At 37.3% G+C, this 23075-nt stretch overlaps 1 protein-coding gene across 2 annotated transcripts; it reads left to right on the top strand.

The window, feature by feature from the left end:
* Positions 1–12924: 12924 nt before the first annotated feature.
* ZCCHC9 (zinc finger CCHC-type containing 9) lies at positions 12925–21489 on the top strand. Of its 2 annotated transcripts, none has more exons than XM_015244980.3 (6): positions 12925–13019; positions 14135–14546; positions 17118–17268; positions 17523–17615; positions 19521–19589; positions 20844–21489. In XM_015244980.3, exons 2-6 carry the CDS (start codon positions 14163–14165, stop codon positions 20960–20962), a joined length of 816 nt encoding a protein of 271 aa, XP_015100466.1. In that variant the 5' UTR covers positions 12925–13019; positions 14135–14162; the 3' UTR covers positions 20963–21489. The 2 variants fall into 2 exon arrangements, with proteins under 2 accessions (XP_015100466.1, XP_006197679.1); XM_006197617.4 differs by having other exon boundaries at positions 12968–13049.
* Positions 21490–23075: the final 1586 nt, after the last annotated feature.

The following is a 23075-nucleotide window of genomic DNA, read 5'->3' as shown; positions in this document are numbered from 1 at the left end:
TATTTTAGGACAATGAGAAAATGAATATTTGTAAGACCACTTATGCATAAGTCTAGAAACCCTCCAACTATCTAGATGCTACTATAGTCAGCCCTTTAACAAGTCCCTGTGGACACCGTTGGAAAAAAAATGAGGGACTAATTTAATCAGTTTTCTGGCAAATAGAGCAAGAGGAGATTCATTTCTTTTGAAAGTGTGAAAATAAATATGATACCAATGAGGACAAACAGAAGCTGTTTATTTAGAGCTTCTGTTGCAAGGCAGTCACCATCACCTGCTTGAACTTGGCAGAAACTCACAGTCAGGCATAGGAAAGCTTCCTTTGAAAAAATGAGTATGCTCAGCTGTGCTCAGTGTGGGCTTGTAGGCATGGGGATGTTGGAGGCAGATGACCTAGAAGCAGACTAAGTCCTACGTAACTGGTTTGGAAAGTGTATTTGTCTTTCTCTGGTTGGCCCTGAACTGGAAACAGGGGCAAAATTTAGGGAAACTGGAAGTCCCTAAATCTGAGCCGATTGCTCAGAGCTTGTAGTTTGTCTTCTTGCTCTGGTTGCTGCAGAGGTTGTGGGTCAGAATTCTGTTGTCATATGTGGTCTGGCCATTGTCCACTTGTAGTCAGTCTCTCCCTAGCAATCCAAAATTAGCTATCTGAAGTACTGACAGTGTATTTAGTATAGTTTGAAAACCAAATTCTTCCCTCAGCGGATGTTTATCTTGAATCTTGTTATTCTTTTCCATCCATCCTGTGATGTCAATAACCTGAAGAGGTGTGGCAGAAGAGATGGGAGCAACCAATTCTGTAACAAGTTATAAAACTGCTCTACCTAACAAAAAAATACTGTTACCCTGAATAGCACGAATGAGACCAAGTTCTGCATTTTGTGAGAACTGTACATGCTACAGTGAAATAAATCGTGCTCTGATATAGGCATTTGTCTTCCCTCCTATATTGAGAAAAATAAAGTATGAAAAGAATACACTTGTGTTGGTGCTAATAGGCACCATACTAACTTTTGAATGATAAATTGGTATGTGGTTGAAATTTAGAAGAAGAAACCACACCCAATGCAATTCAGAACATCGTGCTGCACACCCTGAATGGGGTGAGGTGGAGGCTATTCTGCCAATCAGTGCCCATAGACAAAAGAGGGATCAGAACCTCAGGCAGTGACTGGCATTCTGGGGACAGGGATGGAGGCTTGAGAGGAATGGCATCGTGGCCAAGCATGTTGACTCTGCAGCCACATTGCTGGAGTGCAAGTCCCAACTCTCCTGCTTCATGATATTAAGTGACTGACTTAGTCTCTAAGTTCCTCAGGCTCCTTTGTATAAAATGAGAACAATGATACTACCTTTCTCATTTTACAAATTATTATTTGTAAAGTTCACTTAGAAGTGCTCAACACATTGTAAGTACTATGTAAGGGTTTACTTGCTAAATAATAAAAAAGGAATCACTATTATAATATGATAATAATCTATCTCTGAATTTCTCTTAAAACCATTCTTTAGGGCAACCAACTGAACTGATGGCCCCTCTTCTGAAAGGTCTGATGAGATAAGTGGTAAGTGAAGGCAAGTACATACATCTAAAGAAACACAGGCATAAAAGAATTGAAGAGACTAAATAAAGGCATATGCCAACATTTAATTTTTTTAGAGGAAAAGCTGAAGAACAAGCAGTAGTATAAAATGATATGGCTACTAATATAAAAAGAAGGCAAGCCTTGTAATCTATACCACAACATCCCCAGCAATGTTATCAGCATTATTAACAAGAATTAACTGAATATCTAAGGTACGGAGAATGCAGCTAATACCTCCTTTTTTGTTGTATTTTTATCTAATTTGTTTCTCATCTTTAGCCATTAGTTCTACTCATCAACAACCACAGCCACATTTGCGTTCAATATTGGCTTGCCCACGGACTGTTAGTGCTTCACCTTTAAATTACCTGCATTTGAAACTTTAAAAAAAAATTTTTTTTATTGAAGTACAGTCAGTTACATTGTGTCAGTCTCTGGTGTACAGCACAACGTCCCAGTCTTGCACATAGATACATATATTCGTTTTCATATTTTGAAACTCTTTGATTTGTGGGGCTGTTTGATTTGTGGAGCTTTATTGTATTACCAGGAAAGTACCCGTGTGACTCTACTCTGTAAGAACAAGATATTCATAACTAAAGGCAGTCGTTTAAACAAAGTCTACAATGGATTCCTAAACACTCAGTCCGGCATATCAGTTTTTGTTGAAATCTTCCATAGTCATCAAAAATCTTTCCCTGTCAGCTCTTCAGACAATTTTCAGATCATATGATAGCACTTAAATTAGATACAAGAGTGTCCTTTCTCCTCAAGCATCCCCAAGTATTTGAATGATAGGATCCTATTTGCAGAAGTTGTGGTTTCTTTTGCTACAAGAAACCAGCACTTTGGCAATGTTACAGTGAAAAACAGAAAAGATCTTTTTTATAAAAGGTGAGTCAACTGGAAGAGATAAAAGGACTTAACTATTAATTAAAATTCTAATTGAATGCCGTATCTTTCAGCCAAAGTGCAAATAGTTCCTGTTTACTGAGTTCTCCTTCAGTCACTGTTGACCTAGCAATGATGGAAACGAGCATGGTATTGTGTCATGGGACTTTTGAAATTTGCCATATTCCTTGTATCTGGGACAGACTGCAGTAGAGTAGGCTTTATGGCTGGGAAACCACTCTCTCTGGCCCTCTTCCTTGGGTCCTTTGATTCCTGTGCTTATGCAAAACTGGCTATTCTCTTTCAGGCCAAAGGTCATAAAAGAGTGTGTTGTGAAAGCAGCCAAAAGAAATTGTTTTCAAGGTCAAAAGATTTGCCTTAAATTTAAGCTCAGCCACTAACCAGCTATATGACCAAGGGCAAATTATTTAATTGAGTCTTGGTTTTGTTTGTAAAATGGAGATAATTTGCCTTACAAAGATTTTATGATCATTAAATAATATAAGGCAGCGACTTAACATTTTTTTCTTTCACTGTAACCTCTGTAAGAAATACATTCTACATTAGAACCCAGTACCCACATATATGAGTATGCAAGTGAGTGTGTATGTATATGTATGTAAAACCCAAATAAAAGGTTTAGGTGGTAATAGTTATCTTTACCATATGAGAAGCACTTTAATATTTTTCTATTGTAGGATATATTCCTCTCTTGCAGTTTTAAAACATGCTAATTGTGACCCACTAAATTCATCTCAGAACACATTAATGGGATAAAATTCAGAATTTGGAAGGCATAGACCTAACTGCCTGGCTCAATGAACATTAAATTCTCTCCTTCCTTTTTTTCCTCCTTTCAGCTGTAAATATTTTGTTCTTTTGCCACAAGAAACCAAAATCATCTTCTAATTTCCGTGGTTTTTGGTGAAAAGTCCATGACTATGCAAATAGTTGTTCTTCTGTTTGTAATGGGTCATTTTTCTCTGACTACTTCGAAGATTTTTTTCAGCAGTTTGCATATGATATGCCTAAGTGTTTTTTTTCATATTTATTCTATGTGGAAGCTTTCTCACATAGGCATGATTGGTGATTAACTCAGACTCCAGCCCTTTGCCACTTCCTGGAGGATGGAGGATGGAGGAATGGGGTGGGAAGTTCTAGGCTTCTAATCATGCCTTCTTCTTTCTGGTGACCAGCCCCCATCCTGAAGCTATTCAGGAGCCCTCCCAGAGTCACCTAGTTAGAACAGAAAGCACTCATATCAACTAAGAAATTCCAAGGGATTTAGGAGCTCTGTGTCAGGAACCAAAGTCAAAGACCAAATGTTAGGACAAAAGATGCTCCTTGTACTGTTATCACGTAGTAAATGATAAGGATTTTAGGAGCCCTGTACCGGGAACTCGAGTCAGAAAGCAATATGTATATATATTTTTTCTATTATTTTATAGTCTCTTTAGTATTTCACAATTACTAAAGTAGATTTCTGAGAAAGGATAAAGGGGGACATTCCACAATTATGTACATATAAATTCATTAAGAAGACTTTTAAAAATTATAAATATATGCTCATCTAATAACAAGTTTCAAAACACACAAAGCCCAAATTGACAGAACTGAGAGAGGAAATAGACAAATACAAAACATTCCTCTCAGTATTCCATAAAACGTGTATACGTATATATGCTTTTTAATAACAGGTTACTACAAGCTATCGAATATAGTTCCCTGTGCTATAGAGTAGGACCTTGTTGTCTATATATTCTGTATATAGTAGTTTGTATCTGCCAATCCCAAACTCCCGGTTTACCTCCCCGCTTCTTACCCTGATAACCAGAAGTTTGTTTTCTCTTGTCTGTGAGTCTTTGTGTTTTGTAAATAAGTTCATTTGTGTCATTTTTAAAGATCCCACATATAAGTGATATCGTATGATATTTGTCTTTGTCTGTCTGGCTTACTTCACTTAGTATGGTAATTTCTATGTCCATCCCAGTAGGAGGCATTGGTGTTTCAGTGGTAGAATTCTCGCCTCCATCCCTCCCCATCCTTATTGCTGAAAATGGCATTATTTCATTCTTTTTATGGCTAAGTACATATGTATATACACTATACAGGGCTTTACAATTTTATTGGGAAATAGAACACATATGAGGGAGCCTCAAAACCCTCAGAAAAAAAAAAGAAAAAAGATAAATATTACTGCCATCTGAGAAATGAGAAAAATCTGCACATAATGGAGATTAGCCTCTGGAAGACTAAATTAGAGAACTGCCTGGGATCTAAGACTAAAGCAAAGAACTGTAAGACTGGAATCAGAAGATTCAGAAAAGTAAGCCAAATTAACTGCATTTTACACTTTCTGTAAAAAACCTACGTGAAGAGAGGGTGAATGGTTATCATGGAACCTAGAAAAGGGGGATGGAAAGATCACATGAGGTGAAAGGGCCTTTCGCATCATTGGAGCAAGTCCTACCCAGTTGTTACTAATGTTCAAATCCTCTTGTTTGTTCCTACGGTGGGGATGGGGTTAGACTGAACTTCTTGGTTTGGGTACATACGTTCAGTGAGTCACTTAATCTAGTGCTGCAATAATGCCCATGCTAGAGGTCAAGAATTAAAGAGGTGCACCATAATTAATCGTGTTTCCAATCTGTAAGCTAAAGCTGTATTTGACAATGAGTAAATCTGGTTTGAGAGTTGCAATTATGGAATTCAGTAAGAAGGATTTAAGAGGTTTTCCTAAAAAATTTGTTTTATGGAACAAAGTTACAGTAGAAATGCAAAACTGGTATTCATTTACTTTTTAACATATCAGATTCCTTACTTTTCAAAAAATGCATTTGACTCATATAGGCTATGTCAGTATTCAGTCTGAAGATTTGGGGAAGAAATGCCATATGTTGGCACCTCCACAAAACCTTTTGTTTGCACAAAACTCAGTTGTAAGTATAAAAGCAGCTCTGGAAATAGAAATTGCTTTAAAATAATGTAGGTAAGATCAAAAAGGAAGGCACTGGGCTCCTGGAATGTAAAAGTTGCGCTGTTGAAGACATGGGCAAACATGCATAGAGTGGATGTAAATAGAGACAGGTAATTTGTGATCACTCTGCAGACATGGCCTGAATTACTTAGAACTCATCAGTACTGATGAGGCACTAACTGCATTCAGGTGCACTTCAATCAGCCCTAGATTATACCATTAAAATTAATGAAGCACTAGAAGACTTTAATGAGTAAAAGAGGGTTGGTTTTCAAGTCTTTTATGCATTTTATTCACATGAAAACAATTTGGTTGACAGTGCAATCACATCTCTCTCTGGTAGACAGGTAAAAAGTTTGGGTTATTAAAGGTTTTAAGTAACACATTATATTCCACACACTCCCTGGCACATCTAATCCTCTCCAGCATTCACTTAAGTGGCCAATTGGTTTAGTTTAATTAAAGCAGATGTTGATTTATCTGTCTTCTGCTATCCTTTTTTTAAAAAATAGAAACTAAATAATCATTCTCAGATTCCAAAATTTTTTGTTATACAGCTGAGATGTCATTTTCCCCTCTTTTAAGCTTCTAGCACTTTTATAAGCCAATAAGGCCCCTATTTTTTTAATCTTTTCTAGGAATGTATTTATCATGAGTGGAAGGTGGGGAGTCCAGACACCTCCAAACAGGTGCTTTCTCATAGGATTTCCTATGAGATTCAGCGGAATGTGAAATTGGGAAAGAAAGAGGAATATTTGCCAAGTATCAATGCTTATCTCAATATTAGCCTGGCAAGTAACAGAATGAAATATTAGGCAACCACGGGAAAGTGACATGGCCACATCTCTGCAGGAAAGGGAGCAGACATTTTAAATCCTGGATACAGTTGTGACAAATTTGTTAGTCAAGCTGTCTATATCTTAGTTTTCCCTAGGTGTAAATGAGTATTACTGTTCATGAGTATTAGTGTATCCTGAGTATTACCATTCTTAACCATTTGGGAAGCTTTAGAATATAAGGTGCTTACTAATAGTGGCTATAAATATTTAAAAAATTATTTGTGAGGGGAGGGTATAGCTCACTGGTAGATCATGTGCTTAGCATGCATAGGATGGGGTCCTAGGTTCAATCCTCAGTACCTTCATTAAAAAATAAATAAATAAAATTTTAAAAAATTTTAATGCTTTGTGCACCACAAATAGCACTTTTAAAATTGAAACTGATGACTGATTTTGTGATAAGGTAGGCAAATTATACACGGATAACATCCTGCTTCTTAAATTTAAGAAAAGCTTCTTAAATAGTAAATAAAGATGTAAAAAGTAAGCTTCAAGAGAATCACGGTGAAAATACTACTCATAAAAAGGTCAAATAAAATTTTTCTATTTTTTTAAACTGTGGTAAAACACACATAAAATTGACCATTTTGAAGTGTGCAATTCAGTGGCACTAAGCACACTTACACTGCTGTGTAATCACCACTATCCTAAATATATTTTTAAAAACAAACGGCCAATCCAGGGAAAGCAGCAACACCTCTAGGTTGAAGACTGTTGTGGGAGGGCAGTTTCCGTCTCTCTCCCCTCTTGGTTCTTTCATCTGGTACCAACTTGAAAAGGCACAAAGCAAGAGCTGTGAGTTTGCTTTATTCAGGGATTTTTTCTGAAGACTGTAGCCCAAGAGACAGCCTCTTAGTAGCCCAGAGGAACTGCTCTGAAAAGGTAGGGGAAGAAGCGTACGCGCGCGCGCACACACACGTATATGACTTTTGGCTAGGGAATCTGTACAGTTAATCATGTATCTTGGTAAAAGATTACTGCTAGTCACAAAGAAGAGATATCTCAAGCTGATTTTAGTGTTTTTCTATCTATGGGAAGATGCAAGTATCCGAGTTCATTAAAATTCTTCCTGAGCTATACATCTGACTGTATAAGGGGCTTGCTTGTCCAAGGTACAGAGCATCCTGTGATCTTAATTTCCTCTGTCTGAGCCCCAGACTGGTTCATCCTGTTATCATCTTAATTTCTTCTCAGAGAGCACTGTTGGTCAGCGACTGCACCAGGTTACAGCTTAATCCTTGCAGAATCGGGTGGTGAACAAAAACACTCTTTGTTCTTCTTTGTTTACACTGGCAATTAAAATTACATAAGGCAGATTAATAGGAGAAAATGAAATTTATTGCATATGCATAGGAAAATCCTCATAAATATGAAGAATTCCCAAGACCGTAAGGCAAGATGAGGAATATATATTATTCTAGACGGAGGAGAACTAGGTAGGGGTCTGGGACTTCAAAGGGAAGTAAGGTAACGCACAGGACGATAAAAAGAGTTATCGTTTGGTAAATAAATGTTTGCTGGGCCATCCAAAGATGATGGGCTACAGAGAGGGCCTTAATCAAATGGGCCTCGCTGGGTTCCTTCCTGTCTGCCACACCTACCTCATACTTACTTACTATAGTTGCTATATATGTTGATAACTCCTTCCTGGGACAGGGCCTCCTATCTCAATTCTTTAAGGTAGTAAGGGGGATGTTCAAAGGTTCTTCCTGAGTCCTCTGGACCTTGCTTGTTTTCAGCTGATAATAATCAGCATACCAGAGTGGCACATCTTGGGGCAGCCTGCCCTGAACCCTGTCACTGTACGTTTGGATCAGGTCTTTAAAGAAGTCCCTCTGTCTGGTTTGCTCTCCTGCTGCAAGACACAGTTTAGATACCTAAAGCAACACCATTTAGCCAATGTTCTATTTGAACACTTGCTAGTGATTTCCATATTGAGCTGCCTTGGGCACACCTGGGCACAGCTCCACATTTGCCTCCTTCATTTACTCCTTGGGGTATTACTGGCATATCTCCCTGTCTCCTCCACTAGATTACAGATCTCTGGGGCTCTGCATGGTGCCCAATTCATCTTCATAGAGCTCAGCATCATATACTCACAACTTCCAGGGTAAATACAAACATGATTTTATAAATTCTCCTGGTCCATAAACATTTCTTAAAATATTTGTGAGACCTCTTTTCCCATGATCATTTATTTGCTATGTCATACTTTTCGGAGGGCTAGTTATTTGCTCCTATGTGGTCCTCTTAAATTATTACTTTTTACCCAGAGACTTACAGATAGATTATTTCTTATAGTAGTTACTAAATCTGTTCTAAATATTTTGGCCACTTGGTTATAATCACTTTGGTCTTTTATAAATATTAGCTTAAACTCATGCATATGTGCAAGTGTGTGAATGTGGGCCTTATTTACACAAAGCAGTTCAACTTATTGGAGAGGGTGGTTAGAGATTTTCTTTATTGACTCCTCCACATCACCATTCTAATCCCTCTTTCCAGTTATCTGCAACACATTCTATTGTGAAGTTTTCCAGAAGTCTCCCAGAAAGAATGAATTTATCTGTAATATGTACTATCAGTGTTAATTCCTTCATTTATCACCTTACTAGTGGTTTATGAGTCCACGTCTTACCCTCACAGGCTGTTGGCTGTGTAAAAGCAAGGACTGTCATTTCTGTAGATCTAGTCTTTAATGGGGAATTGGCAAATGATGGATATCAAAAAAGCTTTTTCCTCACCTACTCTATTTTACAGAATTCCATTTGTAACTACAGACTTCCCCCTGTTCCCTTGGAAGGGACAATCTAAGTCCCATACCAGGTAGCGTTTCCTCAGACATAAGTACGAGGGGTGGAAGTGCTCATTTCAGAGAGGAGAGCTTGCAAATCTTAACCACTGACTTGTAATTTAGATCTAAGTGTTCATTTGAAGCACTTGACACTCTAACCGCTAAAATGCATAATTAGGACCTCGAACTTGAGAGACACACCGGAAGACGATGGAATGAGAGTCAGAAGGCCACATCATTGTCGTGATTAATTGCTATTCTTTCTCATGTTTAAGCAAAGAACATGAAAAAGATTCAAGCTTTTTCAGGGGAGAACACAAACTTCACAGTATTTCTATTTCTTATGGCCTGGCAACCTCAAGCAACTTCCACTAGTGGGTTTCCCCTGCTTGTTAGACACTTCACATACCGTTTTCTTTCACTTTTGAAATAAAGCAGAACTGCTTGTAACTTTGTTACTGAGTGAGGAAACCAAGAATCAAATGAAAAAATAAAAACATAGGGCCATCTCCATGTGCATGTCAGGTAATAAAACTGTCACTAGCAGTGTGTCCTATGGCAATCACTTCACTTCTCTGATACTTCATTTATTGACCTGTAAAACAATATTTTTAAAGGTCTATATTTCTATGAATCTAGATATAACTGGAAATTCTCATGTGCTGTATCAAAACTTCCATGGATTAAAAAACTTTTTAATAATGAGTTTAAAGGCAATGCATGCTCATTAAGGAACATTTATAAAATAATATTTAAAGAAGAAAGAAGGAACTCATAATTCTGTTATCCATGGGCCTTATTGTAAGGGCTTTAAAGCAGCTAAAAAAACACAAGATTTTTAAGAAAGAAGCTGTTAGAATGTCACTGATCTGGATCTCATTTTCAATTTCAACAATAGGATCACCAATTCTTCCACTCTCTCTCCTGTTCTAGTTTTCCGTATATTCTAATGATGTTCAGTAAGTGTCTAGAGGGTTCCGAGCCCTGCATTAGGTACACTTTTTTTACATCTAACCTTCTTCTCTAGATCTACTTTATGGGATCTACTGTATGATCAAAAAAACTATGTATAGTTCTTCATTGCTTAAGTTCTAAAGGATAAAATGCAAACATTTTGATTCGGCATTTTTAAAAAAGTTTAATTTAGTAATAGCTGGTCCCAGCCCTCCTTTCTAGATTCACTAAACTCCATCTCAACTTACTCTACTGTAATGCACAGGAACTATACTCAATTTCTTGTAGTGAGCTGTAATGGAAAAGGATCTGAAAAAAAAATACACATGTATGTATATGTATAACTGAATTGCTCTGCTGTACACCTGAAACTAACATTGTAAACAGACTGCACTTCAATAAAAAATAAGAATTTTTAAAAAATAAAATAAAATGTACCGCCTCTGCAGAAAATTACATTAATATGATTTAAAACAGTATCTGGCAATGGTCAGCTTCTTAAACTGGGCAGTGTTTACATGAACATGTGCTTTATAATTAATTCATATGTTTTATATCCTTTTCTGTATGCATAACACACTTCACAATTTTCTAAAAATGAGGTACTTCAGCCTTTTATAACCAAAACTCTAGCTCCTAACTTAACACTTGCCCTGTGGATTATATTGCTATGAAAATAACACATTTACACTTTCAGTAATATCTGAATGAAAAATGTAATCAACAGATAACCCCTTGAACTGTTAAAGTGAATACATTCTAAACAAACAAACAAAATCCTCCCAGGGGCAAGGATAACTTAGTAAAGTCTATTTCAAAGTAGGGTGGAGCAGACAAAACAATCTCCTGCAGTATTTCAACATAGTGGAGCTCACACCTTTGGTCTGAGATCATGGTTCAAATCCTTACTCTGCTTCTTACTAAATGTGTGACCTTGGGTAAGTTACTTCAGCTCTCTGAGCTTGTTTCTTCATTATAAAATGGAGAAAATAGTTCCTACCTCTTGTCAGGATTTTGGGTAGATTAATTAGGTAATGAACGTAAAGCATTAAACACACAGTGCTAATAGGTTCAATGGAAGTTAGTTGTTATTAGTAGTAATAATTGCTTTTGAATCCTAAAGGAGTTCTATGGCTGGTTTACTCAACTACTAATTTTTATTTGACACACTTCCGCAAAAACAAATTGAGATCGTGTTTCTTCACTTCCAGGAATGAACAACCTTCTGCAAATCATGCACAATACTAAAGACAAGTTTTAGTTGAATGCACCCTCTAGTGGTATACATTATGTGCAAGTACCTGGCATCTAAGAAAGAAAACCTCTTCATGAAATGTCAGATTATATAGAACCTGCAGCCAACTAGTTAAGAACATTATGGTATGAGGAGCACTATCATACCTCTTTTAGGAAGCTCCCTCTCTTCAAGAGCTGGGGGGTTAAGAAAAAAATCTTTTAAAACTTTCCCCACCATAAGACCTAGTGTATTTATGATATTTACCATACTAAATTCCAATATTCCTATAGCCTTGACTTTAATCTCTCTTCTTAAAATAGAGCCATTTCCACCTTGTTTTAACAAGCATTGCAAAATACATATTCTTCATTTAGTTAACAAAACATATTGAGCACCAACTATATACCAGGCAATGAAGATACAATAAACAACTTATTACACAATTCATTGTGCAATTACAAATTTGAAAAGTGCCATAAGGAATTACAGACTGCTGTGAGTGCATACTAGCAATTGGTCTAGTCTGGGGAAGAGGGGCTTTGGAAAGCTTACTTGGAAATAAAATGTTAAAAGCCTTGAAGGGTGAGTAGAAATTAACTGGAAGAAGAAAAGGAGTACCATACAGAGAATAGCATATACAAAGGCCTAGAGATAGTAAGATGCATGTGTTATTTGAGAAACTGAGGAAAGACTCCTCTGCATGGAGCTCAAAGAAGAGAGGGAGATTGTGCATGGTGACGCTAGCGAAGTAAGCAGTGACTTAACACCTTGTTTGAGTAAGTTTGAACTTCATCCTAAGAACCATGGGAAACTGTGGGAGGGTTTAAAGCAGAGCAACAATTCGATTTGCATTTCAAAAGTTCGCTTTGCTAAAGCAGGGAAAATGGATTTGAGGGAGTAGAGCAAGAATGGATGTCCAGACGAGCTGCCAGTAATCCAGATGTGACATAATGAAAGTTGGAACAAAGGAGGTAGTCGTAGCGAAAAGCGGACAGATATTCAAGAGGTGAAATGAATCAAGCAAGATGATGGGGATGGGCAGTTTTCCTGGTGAGCTTGGATGCCAAATTTTCCACCATGCACAACTGCTGGTGGTAGCGTTTGGGGGGCGCGGGGGGAGGGGCACTGTTGAGACGAGTTGCTTAAGAGACTAGGGTTTCCCTCTAAAAGAGAGAAAATCTTTGGCTCCACAATGTATTCGAATTGAATGCTTAACTAGCATTGGGCAGGACAGTGGGGCACCGCCCTCCACCCAACAGAGCCCCGAATGTCCTTTTTAGATTTCTATCACCGTGATCCTAAGCTGTACTTCACGTCTGTTTGGAAAGACGTAACTCCCTCCCGACGCCAGTTTCAACAAATTTTTGATATATTTCTCAAAGTCCAGTTCAAAGATCAACTTCTCGAGGAAGCCTTCCAGGCCTCTCCCACCCCACGGATCCTCCCACTGTGCTGTGTGTTCAATAGCACGGATTTAGCACTCTTCACCTTCGCGCCTCCGGCGTCCAGCGCAGTGCCCGTCAAACACTGGGCACCCCACGTGCACTAAAATCAGTCACTTTTACCGGCGCAGGGAGGGACCATAGCGCCCGTCAGCTGCACATGCGCCCTTCAGCCTAGGGCCCGCCGGAAATGACGCGCTCTCAGGGAAGACGTGCTTCCGCTCCCGAGTGCGGACGCCGCCTCAGGGGGCGGGCTTCTCTGGCTTGATAACTCCGTCGCGCTGGAGGATTCATGCGTGGTAAGAAGTTGTGCGCGGGGCAGGCGAGTGGTAGGGTCTCTTCTTCAGTTCCCTGTGACCCGGGGGGAGGGCGGAAGGAGGGCGGAGGGACAGGCAGCTACATTCCTGAGGGTGCCCAGTGCCAGGTGGGGCTGGAGCGCCCGGCTCCGCGGCTGGCCTGAGGGCTCCGGCGTGGGGACCGGCCTCAGCTGGAGGGGGCTATCGCTTGGGCTGGCAGGTCCGGCCTCACTGCGGCCCGTCGGGCGGAGGGTCCCGGCCAAGCCTGTACTCAGAGCTTCCCACGTCCCATGTACTCAGGGGAAGGCTAATTCACTTCCTCTTGAACAGCCCCGGTCCCCGCTGTGACAGTCACAGGTCCTGCAGCGACGAGTGTGCGCGCGTGATGTGAAGTGGCGTGCCGCGTCTCACACCTGTTCCCTGGCTCCTCAGCTTGTGTTGAAGGATATTTTGGCAGGAGCTGAGGATTTTACACTGGTTGTTGCACGAAATGCTGCCTTAAAAGGGACGCGGCTTACTAATTGAAAACAATTTGAAACAACTGGGCTGGAAGTAGTTTACACTCTAATTCCTAGGAGAAGACCTAGTATCATCCCGTAATTGCACACGCTTTTATATATTTTACTTGTCAATCTGCCAGAAAGAGTTGTAATGACAAGCTTCACCTCCACGGACAGGGTTTGTGTATACTTACTTGCTATGCAAAGGCAGACTAAGGAAGATTGGAAGAAAGTAGACTTGGGACTTAGAGATAGGAAAGTAAATGGCTGAGAAAACTGCAGAATTTGGAAAGAGTAACTTCATTCACTATTACTATGTGATTTAAATTTTGGGAATAATTTGGTTTCTTAATGAATTGTTTTCTCCTTTGAAGCAAGTATTTATATCCGTGGTTGTGTTGTTGTTTGTTTTTTACTGGAGTGGTCAGGTCTCTGGTAAGGGCTAGATTTACATTACAGGCATATCTATGCAACATATTATAGGATTAAATATAGATATCTAAGTGAAGTAAGAACTGCTTTAAATAATTAAAACTTTAACACATGACGCATGTGTGTGATATAGCATGTATTTTTTTTTTCTTTTAAATGATAACTAACTGGCCATACTTGTCTTAGGGATTGATGAGGTACCTCTGATGAAGCCATGACCAGGTGGGCACGAGTTACTACCACACATAACAAAAGACCCTTTCCTGCAACATCATGGGAGGACATGAAGAAGGGGTCCTTTGAGGGAAAAAGCCAAAACCTACCAAAGAGTGAACAACTTAAAGCCAACAGGCTGTGCCTTAAAAATGATGTGCCCCAAGCAAAACACAAAAGGAATAAGAAGAAAAAGGAATACTTAAATGAAGATGTGAATGGATTCATGGAATACCTAAGACAAAACTCACAGATGGTTAACAATGAGGAGATGATAGCAACAGACAGTCAGGAAGTAAGGGAAGAAGTTGCAATTGCTTTAAAGAAAGATAATCGTCGGGAAGGAAGAAGATTAAAAAGACAAGCAGCAAAGAAAAATGCAATGGTAAGATTATCACTTCTACCAAAATGTTATTTTATATGACTAGAAACTTATTCATTCACTCATACACATGTGTTTTAGCAGACTGATTACTGTTATGTACTGGATTTATAAGGCAACTTTTTGAGGGCTAGTAATAACACTTGGACTTGTTTTTAGCACCTCCTATATGCTGAGCACTTGAGGTGCTGATTAATTACCACAACATTAAAAAAATGGTGGCATTCTCATGGGTAGAAAACATTGATGTACAGATAGGTTAAGTATCTTGCTGAAAGTCACTTAGTAGCAGAGGTGAAATTCAAACCCAGGAAAAGGTGTTAATATTTGACTAGTTAGAATAGTGGCTGGCACTATATGAGTATATGTGTTATTAAATACATATCAACCTTAGTGGGCTGCTAGATCTGTGCAGTCCAACCAAAAAAAGGAAAAAAATTTAAACACAAAGTCTGACTTGAAAACCTATATTCTCACCCCTTCCAACAGCCCTTTTTCAAACAGCCATTTTAAAAAAAGATGAAGTAAAGGGGAAGGCTAAGTACAACTGGTTAAATATGTGTGGTGTCTGTTAGTTGGAAAGGGTGTTATCTTTATTCATGAAAAACTGAGGCATAGGAAGGAGATCTGGTAAGAAACACACTGGTTAGTAACAGAGCAGAGTAAGAGAGTTAAAATTCCTTGAGACTCTCCCTAGTCATTGCTCCGTCCCTCCTTATGTCCACTCAGAGGAATGCTGGGAGCTGCAGGTTTATTTCTGTGGTGCCTAGCCCTAGATTTTAAACTGTCAGACTGAGGAAATGAAATTCTTAGTATAATTCCTCTAATTGAATTTACCACGTCTTTTAGCAGGATACTACGTAAGAGTCAGAATTTGTTGCCATTTTACACTTTTTAAAAAAAAATAAGGATTAGTAAATGTAGAGCCCCGTTTGCACCAATGCAGGCTTGAAATGTGACAGCCTTCATAAATGTGTCTTCTATTTGCAGGATTCTATGCAGTATCATTTTTAAAGATGATACTGATGGAATATTCCTAGAAAAGATAATCATTTCTATTTGTATCAAGATAGTTTTGCTTGAATTATACAATTATTTTAAAATATTTTAAAGTCATGTTAGTATAACTTAAAGATAATTTCATTGTCATGGGCAGTGTGGTGAATTGCATACTTTTGGAAAAAGTTTAATGTTGTGACATTTTAAGAGAAGTTTTATGTTTGTAATTAAAAGGAGAAAGACTTCTTTTTTTTTTTTAAAGAAATGCTTTATGTTAAAGCATATACTTTAAATAGTATATGACTTCTTGTGACCTACCTTCAACTTGTTTTCTTGTTATTTTTTTATTACCTCACACTAAGCATCAGTTCTTCATTATTAATAAGTTGATTAAGGTATAGAAATTTGCCAGTCCGCTCTCCACAGTCCTGTCTACATTAAATTTAAGGATCACTCAAGAAATTTTATTCGGTAAAGATTAGGCTTTAAAGATTAAAAACCTAATCAGTGAACTGTCAGGTTACTAGAGACCACCTTGACTTCACCTAGAAACTAAGACTTCTTAATCATGGTAATCCAGTTTTTAGCAGTAGCTTTTCCTGCAGTTCTCAAATAAATGCATTTTCTTTGTTTGGACCAGCTCATTCTAAATGTAAAAGTTGATGAAGAATAAAGGGACTCATTCTTTTCCAATATGTTATTAAACAGAAAAAAAAAAGTGAGGATATAGTTGCAAAATATTGTTTTATTTTGCCTGTTGAATTTGCTTTTTTCAGAAACGTGTGCTTATTTTGGAAAAAAAAATTAAATGATGAACTATTTGTTATCCAAGAAATATATATATTTTTTTCAGTTTAAATAAAATAGTTTAAATATCTACCATCTTTGATTATGACTGATATTCTCATTCATTGCAGTAAAAATTATCCTCCAAATTGCTAAGTAGTATGTAAAGCAACCAAACCATTGTTCAGTGTTGTGTTGAAGCCAGATAATTCGGCTTAGAATTATACCTTTAAAATGAGAATATATACTAAAAATGAAACCTCTGCCTATTTACGAATATTAAAGATATAAAAACTTTAAGATGTACTTTCTGGTATAAAATATATCTTATGATTTGAATTATAATTTAAATGGAATAATTTTACCCAAATTCATTTAATCATATGAACTTTAAAAGTGAAAGTATTAATTTTGAGTGGTAATTTTTATGGTCATTGTCTGTCTGCTTCAGAAAACTCAGTTTTTCTGGTGTGGACATCCCCATTAGTGAAACAAATGTCCTTTTTTGCTTAATTTATTTAAGCAACTACCTCCTACAAAGACATTTATAACTTTGTGTCTGAGACTGATAGATTTATGTATTGAAGGCTTTCAAAAGCACTGAGATCCTCTGATGGAAACGACATTTTTATGGTTTAGGAACTTTTTTCTACAGATAAAGTATGGAGATTTCAAAAAACGAGCTAGATAACTTTAAAATGAGAAATGTTTTAAAGATTTTTTTGATGAGTAGAATTAATAAAGCCAGAGTAGTTATACAGTGTGGAAACTCACATTTTGTTTTCCCAGGTATGTTTCCATTGTAGAAAACCTGGCCATGGGATTGCAGATTGCCCAGCTGCTCTTGAGAGTCAAGAAATGGGCACTGGAATATGTTATCGGTGTGGATCCACAGAGCATGAAATAACCAAGTGCAAGGCTAAAGTGGACCCAGCTCTTGGTATGTTTTTTTTCTGTCAGTTTTTTATTTGTTTAATGGAGAAAGTGGCCAATAAGTAGGCAACTAGTTTTTTTTTTTTTCTGTTGACAGGGTTTGTTATGACTGTGCCACTTAATATTTTGAAATCAAATGAGAGTCAACTTTAAATTATGTAAAAATGAATATGTTTTCTTCTCAGAGTATTTTAAAATAATATGAATTACATGACTTGTAATATATATAACCAACTCACCAGGAACTGTTGATCGTTATAGGTGAATTTCCCTTTGCAAAATGTTTTGTTTGTGGAGAAATGGGGCATCTGTCCAGATCTTGTCCTGATAATCCCAAAGGACTCTACGCTGATGGTGAGTACTGTTGATCATGTATGTCAAAAGTGGAAAGTCATCATGCAGTTGTGATTTAATGTACACTTAGCCACTTCTTAAATAAATTCTTGAATAAGTGGCAAAATCTTGAGAATTTCTTTTTATCAAGCACTATTTATGTTCTAGACTTTTTACGTAATGTGACTTGATATATTAATATATCAAATAGGAAAAAACTAACATGTACATTTCAAACTATGTGCTTGCTTCAGCATAATTTGTGAGAGTATGTTATAAATATCTGCTTTTAAACATAACAGAAGCAAAGGGATTATTTCTCAAACTAATGTAAGATTTAAAAAAATAGTGTTATAAATTTAATCTCAGCCTAGCATACCATTTTGGGTAGAAGGGTTGATACACACTGTTCACATTTGTAAGTAATTTTTGTTTGTGAAGTTTTTCTTATTTGATTGTCTGGTATGGGATCACGTAACTTTCTTATCTTTAGCTTAGCTGATGTCTTAAGGTCCCCACGGTAAAGCCTATGATGTCTAAAGCTTTAGGGAGGATATTGTCTTCTGTTAATGTGATGCTGGTACCATCATGTTCTAGACACTTACTGTGTCACGTTCTGGGTTCCCTTGCAGAAGGTCAGTGAAAAAGCATAGCTTTGGAGTTGGACCATTTATTATAGACCTAGCACTGCCACTCACTACCTATGGGACTGTAGCCAAGTTATTTAACTTCTCTCATCTCAGTTTCCTCACCTGTAAAATGGCAATGAGAAAACTGTATTTCACTGATTCTGTAATGCACTTTTTCTCCACATTTTTGTATCTCTAAACTTAGTATATCTTACTATTGGTGAGTGCCACATAATTGGCAGGGTTTTTTTTTCTTCCCCAGAGAGGTATGTAAAATAATGATAAATCTTATAATCAGGGCTATCTTAGATTTGACGAATTATGGTATTTTACCTTGAAGAGTTATGGAGGATTAAAACATACTATTAAGTGTCTCTGCTATTTCACTGTGGCATCTATAACAGCGAAGAGTCCTGGACGTGGAAAAGGCTCAAAAGTACCTTTGAATTTTGAATTTAAGAAACAGGTCATATAATATGGCTAGGGAACAAAGGTGGCTTTGTACGGTCAACCAGAATGACTAGATATAAAAAAGTATAGGAAGGGGAGTAGACCACATAGAAATGAGAATTCATCCAGGCTTATGTCCTATAGGGTCATTTTTTCTGACTAAATCACATAACATTATGAGGAAGATTGATATGCTAGACCATTAAGCAATAGTGTTTGACCATTCAGTGAAAGACTGATTTTAGAAACCATATGTGTTATAATTCACAATCCTGGAATGTTGCTTAAAGTAGGCAAATAGGCATTTTTGTGAGTTAGGATACCTGGCAGATAGAAGGCACTGAAACAAAAGTTAATTTCATTCCTTTTGTAGCTTCTCACCCCCATCTGACTTGTATAGCAGAGCAGTGGTTCCTAACCTTTTTCGAGGTCATTAATTATTGGAGAATCTGACAAAAACTATGGACATTCTCAAAAAATGCATTTGCACACAAATTTTGCAGAGTTCACAAGCCCCTGCGTATCTAACCCTGGTTAAAATCCAAGCTTCTTGGATGGCTCTTGGACATTCCAGAGGACAGGTACCTTTCATCATTCCTCACTTCTCTTTCTCACTTCTCCCCTGAAGACCAGGTGCAAGAAATGGTGGGTAGGCACAGATTAATGCTCTCTGAGGTCAGGAGGAATGGAGAATGGGTTTATTAATAGGAATAGTGGCACCTACCTGGCTCCAGCTACTTTACAACTGACAAGGTTATGAAGACCAAATAAGATATAAAAGTGCTTTGAGACATTAAAAACCCTATGTAAGTCTGAGAGGTTTTCAATGACTTTGTTCTTTTTGTAGGTGGTTGCTGCAGACTTTGTGGCTCTGTGAAACATTTTAAGAAAGATTGCCCTGAAAGTCAGAATTCAGGTGCGTTCTCTGGGTCTCCATTTAGAAGGGGTGAGATTAGTGTTCCTCTGTGTTTTTGCTGAATTTTGATACTAATATCTCACTGAGGTACAACTGATTTTAAGGCTGCCTGGTTTCTTACTGCAGTGATGACTTCATCATTTCTGTATCAGTAGTAGACACAGAAGTGAGAATCAGCTGCTGTTCTCAGGTGTGAAAAAAAAGGGGACCAGTAAACCCCAGAGGACCCTGATTTTATAAAGCATTTTATTCATAAGTATTTATATTAGCTAACTAATGTACTTAATAATAGAGCTAATTCAGTATTGATTCACTAAAATGAGAAATATGAAAATAACTTTCAATATTCATATGATTGTATATCCTCATGTATGCTCTAAAACCTCTGAAGGATTCAGAGTTAGTTACAAAAACTGGCAAAAATATTAAAATTGTATTATTCACACAGCATGTGGTCAGTTATATTTTATTCCTAATGAAATACTACCCTTAGTCATCAAAAACTTCATAACTGTTCACAAAATCTAAGGCAAATTTTTGGGAAGTGTGGAGACAATTATTACATTAGTTTACCTAAATTAGAGTGATGATAGTCCTGTGTGAAAAAAAACAAGACAGTAGAATAGCCCACTAGTACTTCTTAGGGAAAAAGCACATTTCTTTTACATCAGATAGTCATAGTACCACACAAATAAATCTGCTCATTCTTACTTCCTACCCCTACCACTTGAATTTGAAAGCTTGTTCTTGCTTACAGTCTTGTCTAGAAGAAGTCAGTCTATACTACACTGTAGGCAGTGAGATTGAAATGATGAAGTGGAATTTGAATTCTCCCTCCTGGGAGGATTGCCACTTCCCAAATGACAAGACTGACAAGCAGATGTTTTATAATTTCACAGGTGGAATCTTGTGCATTTAAAACTGATGCTTCATAAGTCTTGCTGTTTACAGACTCTTGGAATTCATTGACTCTATAATGGTGAACTCTGGGAAGGAATGAAAGAGCTTTTTCATCAATTTGTGCATTGCAAAGCAGTTGCTGCATTTCCCTAATTGGGACAAGAAATTGCCTGTGGTACTCTGAAATCAAGGATTATAATCAATTACAGAATTGCTCGCTTTCCTTTAGTGATGGAGTCTTCTCTCTTTGTGATTATTCATGTCAAAACTAGTTCTTTTGCTAAACCAATACCAATCTAGGTGGATGTATTTGATGACTTTTTCTTACATTCTGGCTTTTCTATTTCTTTACAGATCGAATGGTCACAGTTGGTCGCTGGGCAAAGGGAATGAGTGCAGATTATGAAGAAATTTTGGATGTGCCTAAACCACAGAAACCCAAAACAAAGATACCTAAAGTTGTTAATTTTTGATAATGATGAGTACTGTCTTTAGTTACTGCGTCATTTTTAAGCATTCTGAACTGGACTTAGTTCACAAGATAGAGCTGGACTCCGCCTTGGAGTCCTGTATTGTAGATATCAGTATAATCTGGGTGTGGTCAAACTGTTTCCTGAGTTCTGTCTATCAAGGGGTACTTCCACCATTGTTTGGAGAAAATCCAAAAAAAAAAAAAAGGTGTTAAGATGTTTAAATTGGATTCTCTAAAAGAATATATTACTAACAGATTGAACTTAGGTGTAATTAATTGGTTATAAACCTGATTGTAACAATTATCTTTTTCTTAAAAATATAATTATGCACTAATATGAACCATCCCTAAATATAGGGTAACTACTTTGCATTTGGAAATGAATTTTTCGTTACATTGTTTTCTTGGTTCAAACTACCAATTTATTACTATATTAGAAATTTATTTATAATTGCCTCCCCAAATCTGTATTTTTAGAATATTTAATAAAAACTCATTTGCTATTTACTTACTTTTCTGAATGCCTAATTGTGGATTGAATAAGCCATTGTCCACTAATGTCCATGTGACAGTCCCTTTGGAAACGCAATCTTTTATGGATCCTAGACAAGGTAAATTTTGGTTAATTTTCATTTTAGTTTTGACATAAAGTATTACAAATTATTGAGGTTAAAATAGACGAGTACCTCAGCTTAACAGCAGCTCTTTCTTTGCCCCTGATTTTCAAGGGAAAAATTCTAGCCAAAATTCATTTTGGGGTATTTGACCAGAATGATGATGGCACATAACAGATTGTATGTGAAACTTAATAGCATTTTGTTCGCCTGTTTTAGATGAGTCAGGGTGAGATGCACGTATCATCATAATAGAGTTAGAACACTAATCAGAGATCCATTAGTTTCTTTGTTTGATTTGATGAATACATGCATACCTAATACATATATTTTGCAAGGCTTAAGGTTCCCAATGTACTGTATAATGGAATGACTGTTGGATTGTGTGTTTTATTTGAAATTTTACCTGATTGGGTACGTTTGTAATGAAAGGAAACAGCTGTGATTAATTACTGATATTTCAAAAGCAAAATATTTACCAAATAAGAAAAGGAATACTTTTCTCTGTTTTAATGTCTGTGCAACTCAACAGTTCTAGTCTTAATAGGAGCTGTTCTTTTATTTTCAGTGACAGAGGAAAACATGACAGAATATGGCTTAGCATCCCAGAGCTTAAGAAAATGAGTTCCATTTGAGAGGAGTTGTACAAGTCATGCAGCTGGAGAAAGACAGCAAGGCTGCCCTGGTCATTAAGTCTGAACACACCCAGATTTATTTCATCTGTCCTAGTAGGAGTAGCAGGCTCTGGAAAGTTGAAAACCTGTCAGCTGCAAGTTAAGTCTCACGTTTTTTATGTAGGCTTCAATGCAGAGATAATAGTGTCCATCTTGTCTTCCTTGGGTTACTTAGTTTACATTTCAATGATCTATAAAGTAGACGGTGAAATCATTAGAAATAAATTGCAGGTGCTGAATGTAACATTGGAAAAGCGTATGGACGCTTTGTCAAAGGAACTCAACAGAGACAAAAATTCTGACATTCTGAGAGACTATTGCTTGAAAGGAACGAGGGGCGTTAGTTATTTTCTTAACTAAGAATGCTAATAGAGGAAGGCAGACATTTACTCATTGTATGTTTTCCAAGCACCTGCTGCATTCCTGGTACTCTTTCAGGCACTTGAGATGGTGGCAGTGAGTAAGACAAACAAGGCCATGTACATCCTAATAGGGCTGAAAAACGGAGAGGAGACTTAGGGAAAAAAATGCACATCAGATTGTCAGTAAAAATAATAACAGGGATATTTCATTAGATTTTATAAATACCTCATTGAATCCCCTAAGACTTAGTCATTAGCACTCTTTTCTTCCTTTAGTCCTTTAGAGATGTCATCTTACAAGCTTGTCTTTCACTTTTCTGTGACTGATTCCTAAATCCACATCTAGCCCTAAAGTCTCTGGTTTCAGTTCTGTTTTCTCACCTGCCTGCTGGACATTCTTTCTTGTATGTTCCGCTAACACCTCAAACTCATAGTAGCTTTAAATCTCATCACTTCTCCTGAGA

Source organism: Vicugna pacos, chromosome 3 (genome assembly GCF_048564905.1).
Source record: "Vicugna pacos chromosome 3, VicPac4, whole genome shotgun sequence".
NCBI lineage: Eukaryota > Metazoa > Chordata > Mammalia > Artiodactyla > Camelidae > Vicugna > Vicugna pacos.
The sequence above is the reverse complement of the archived record's forward strand: the minus strand, read 5'-3'. Positions and strand labels throughout refer to the sequence as shown.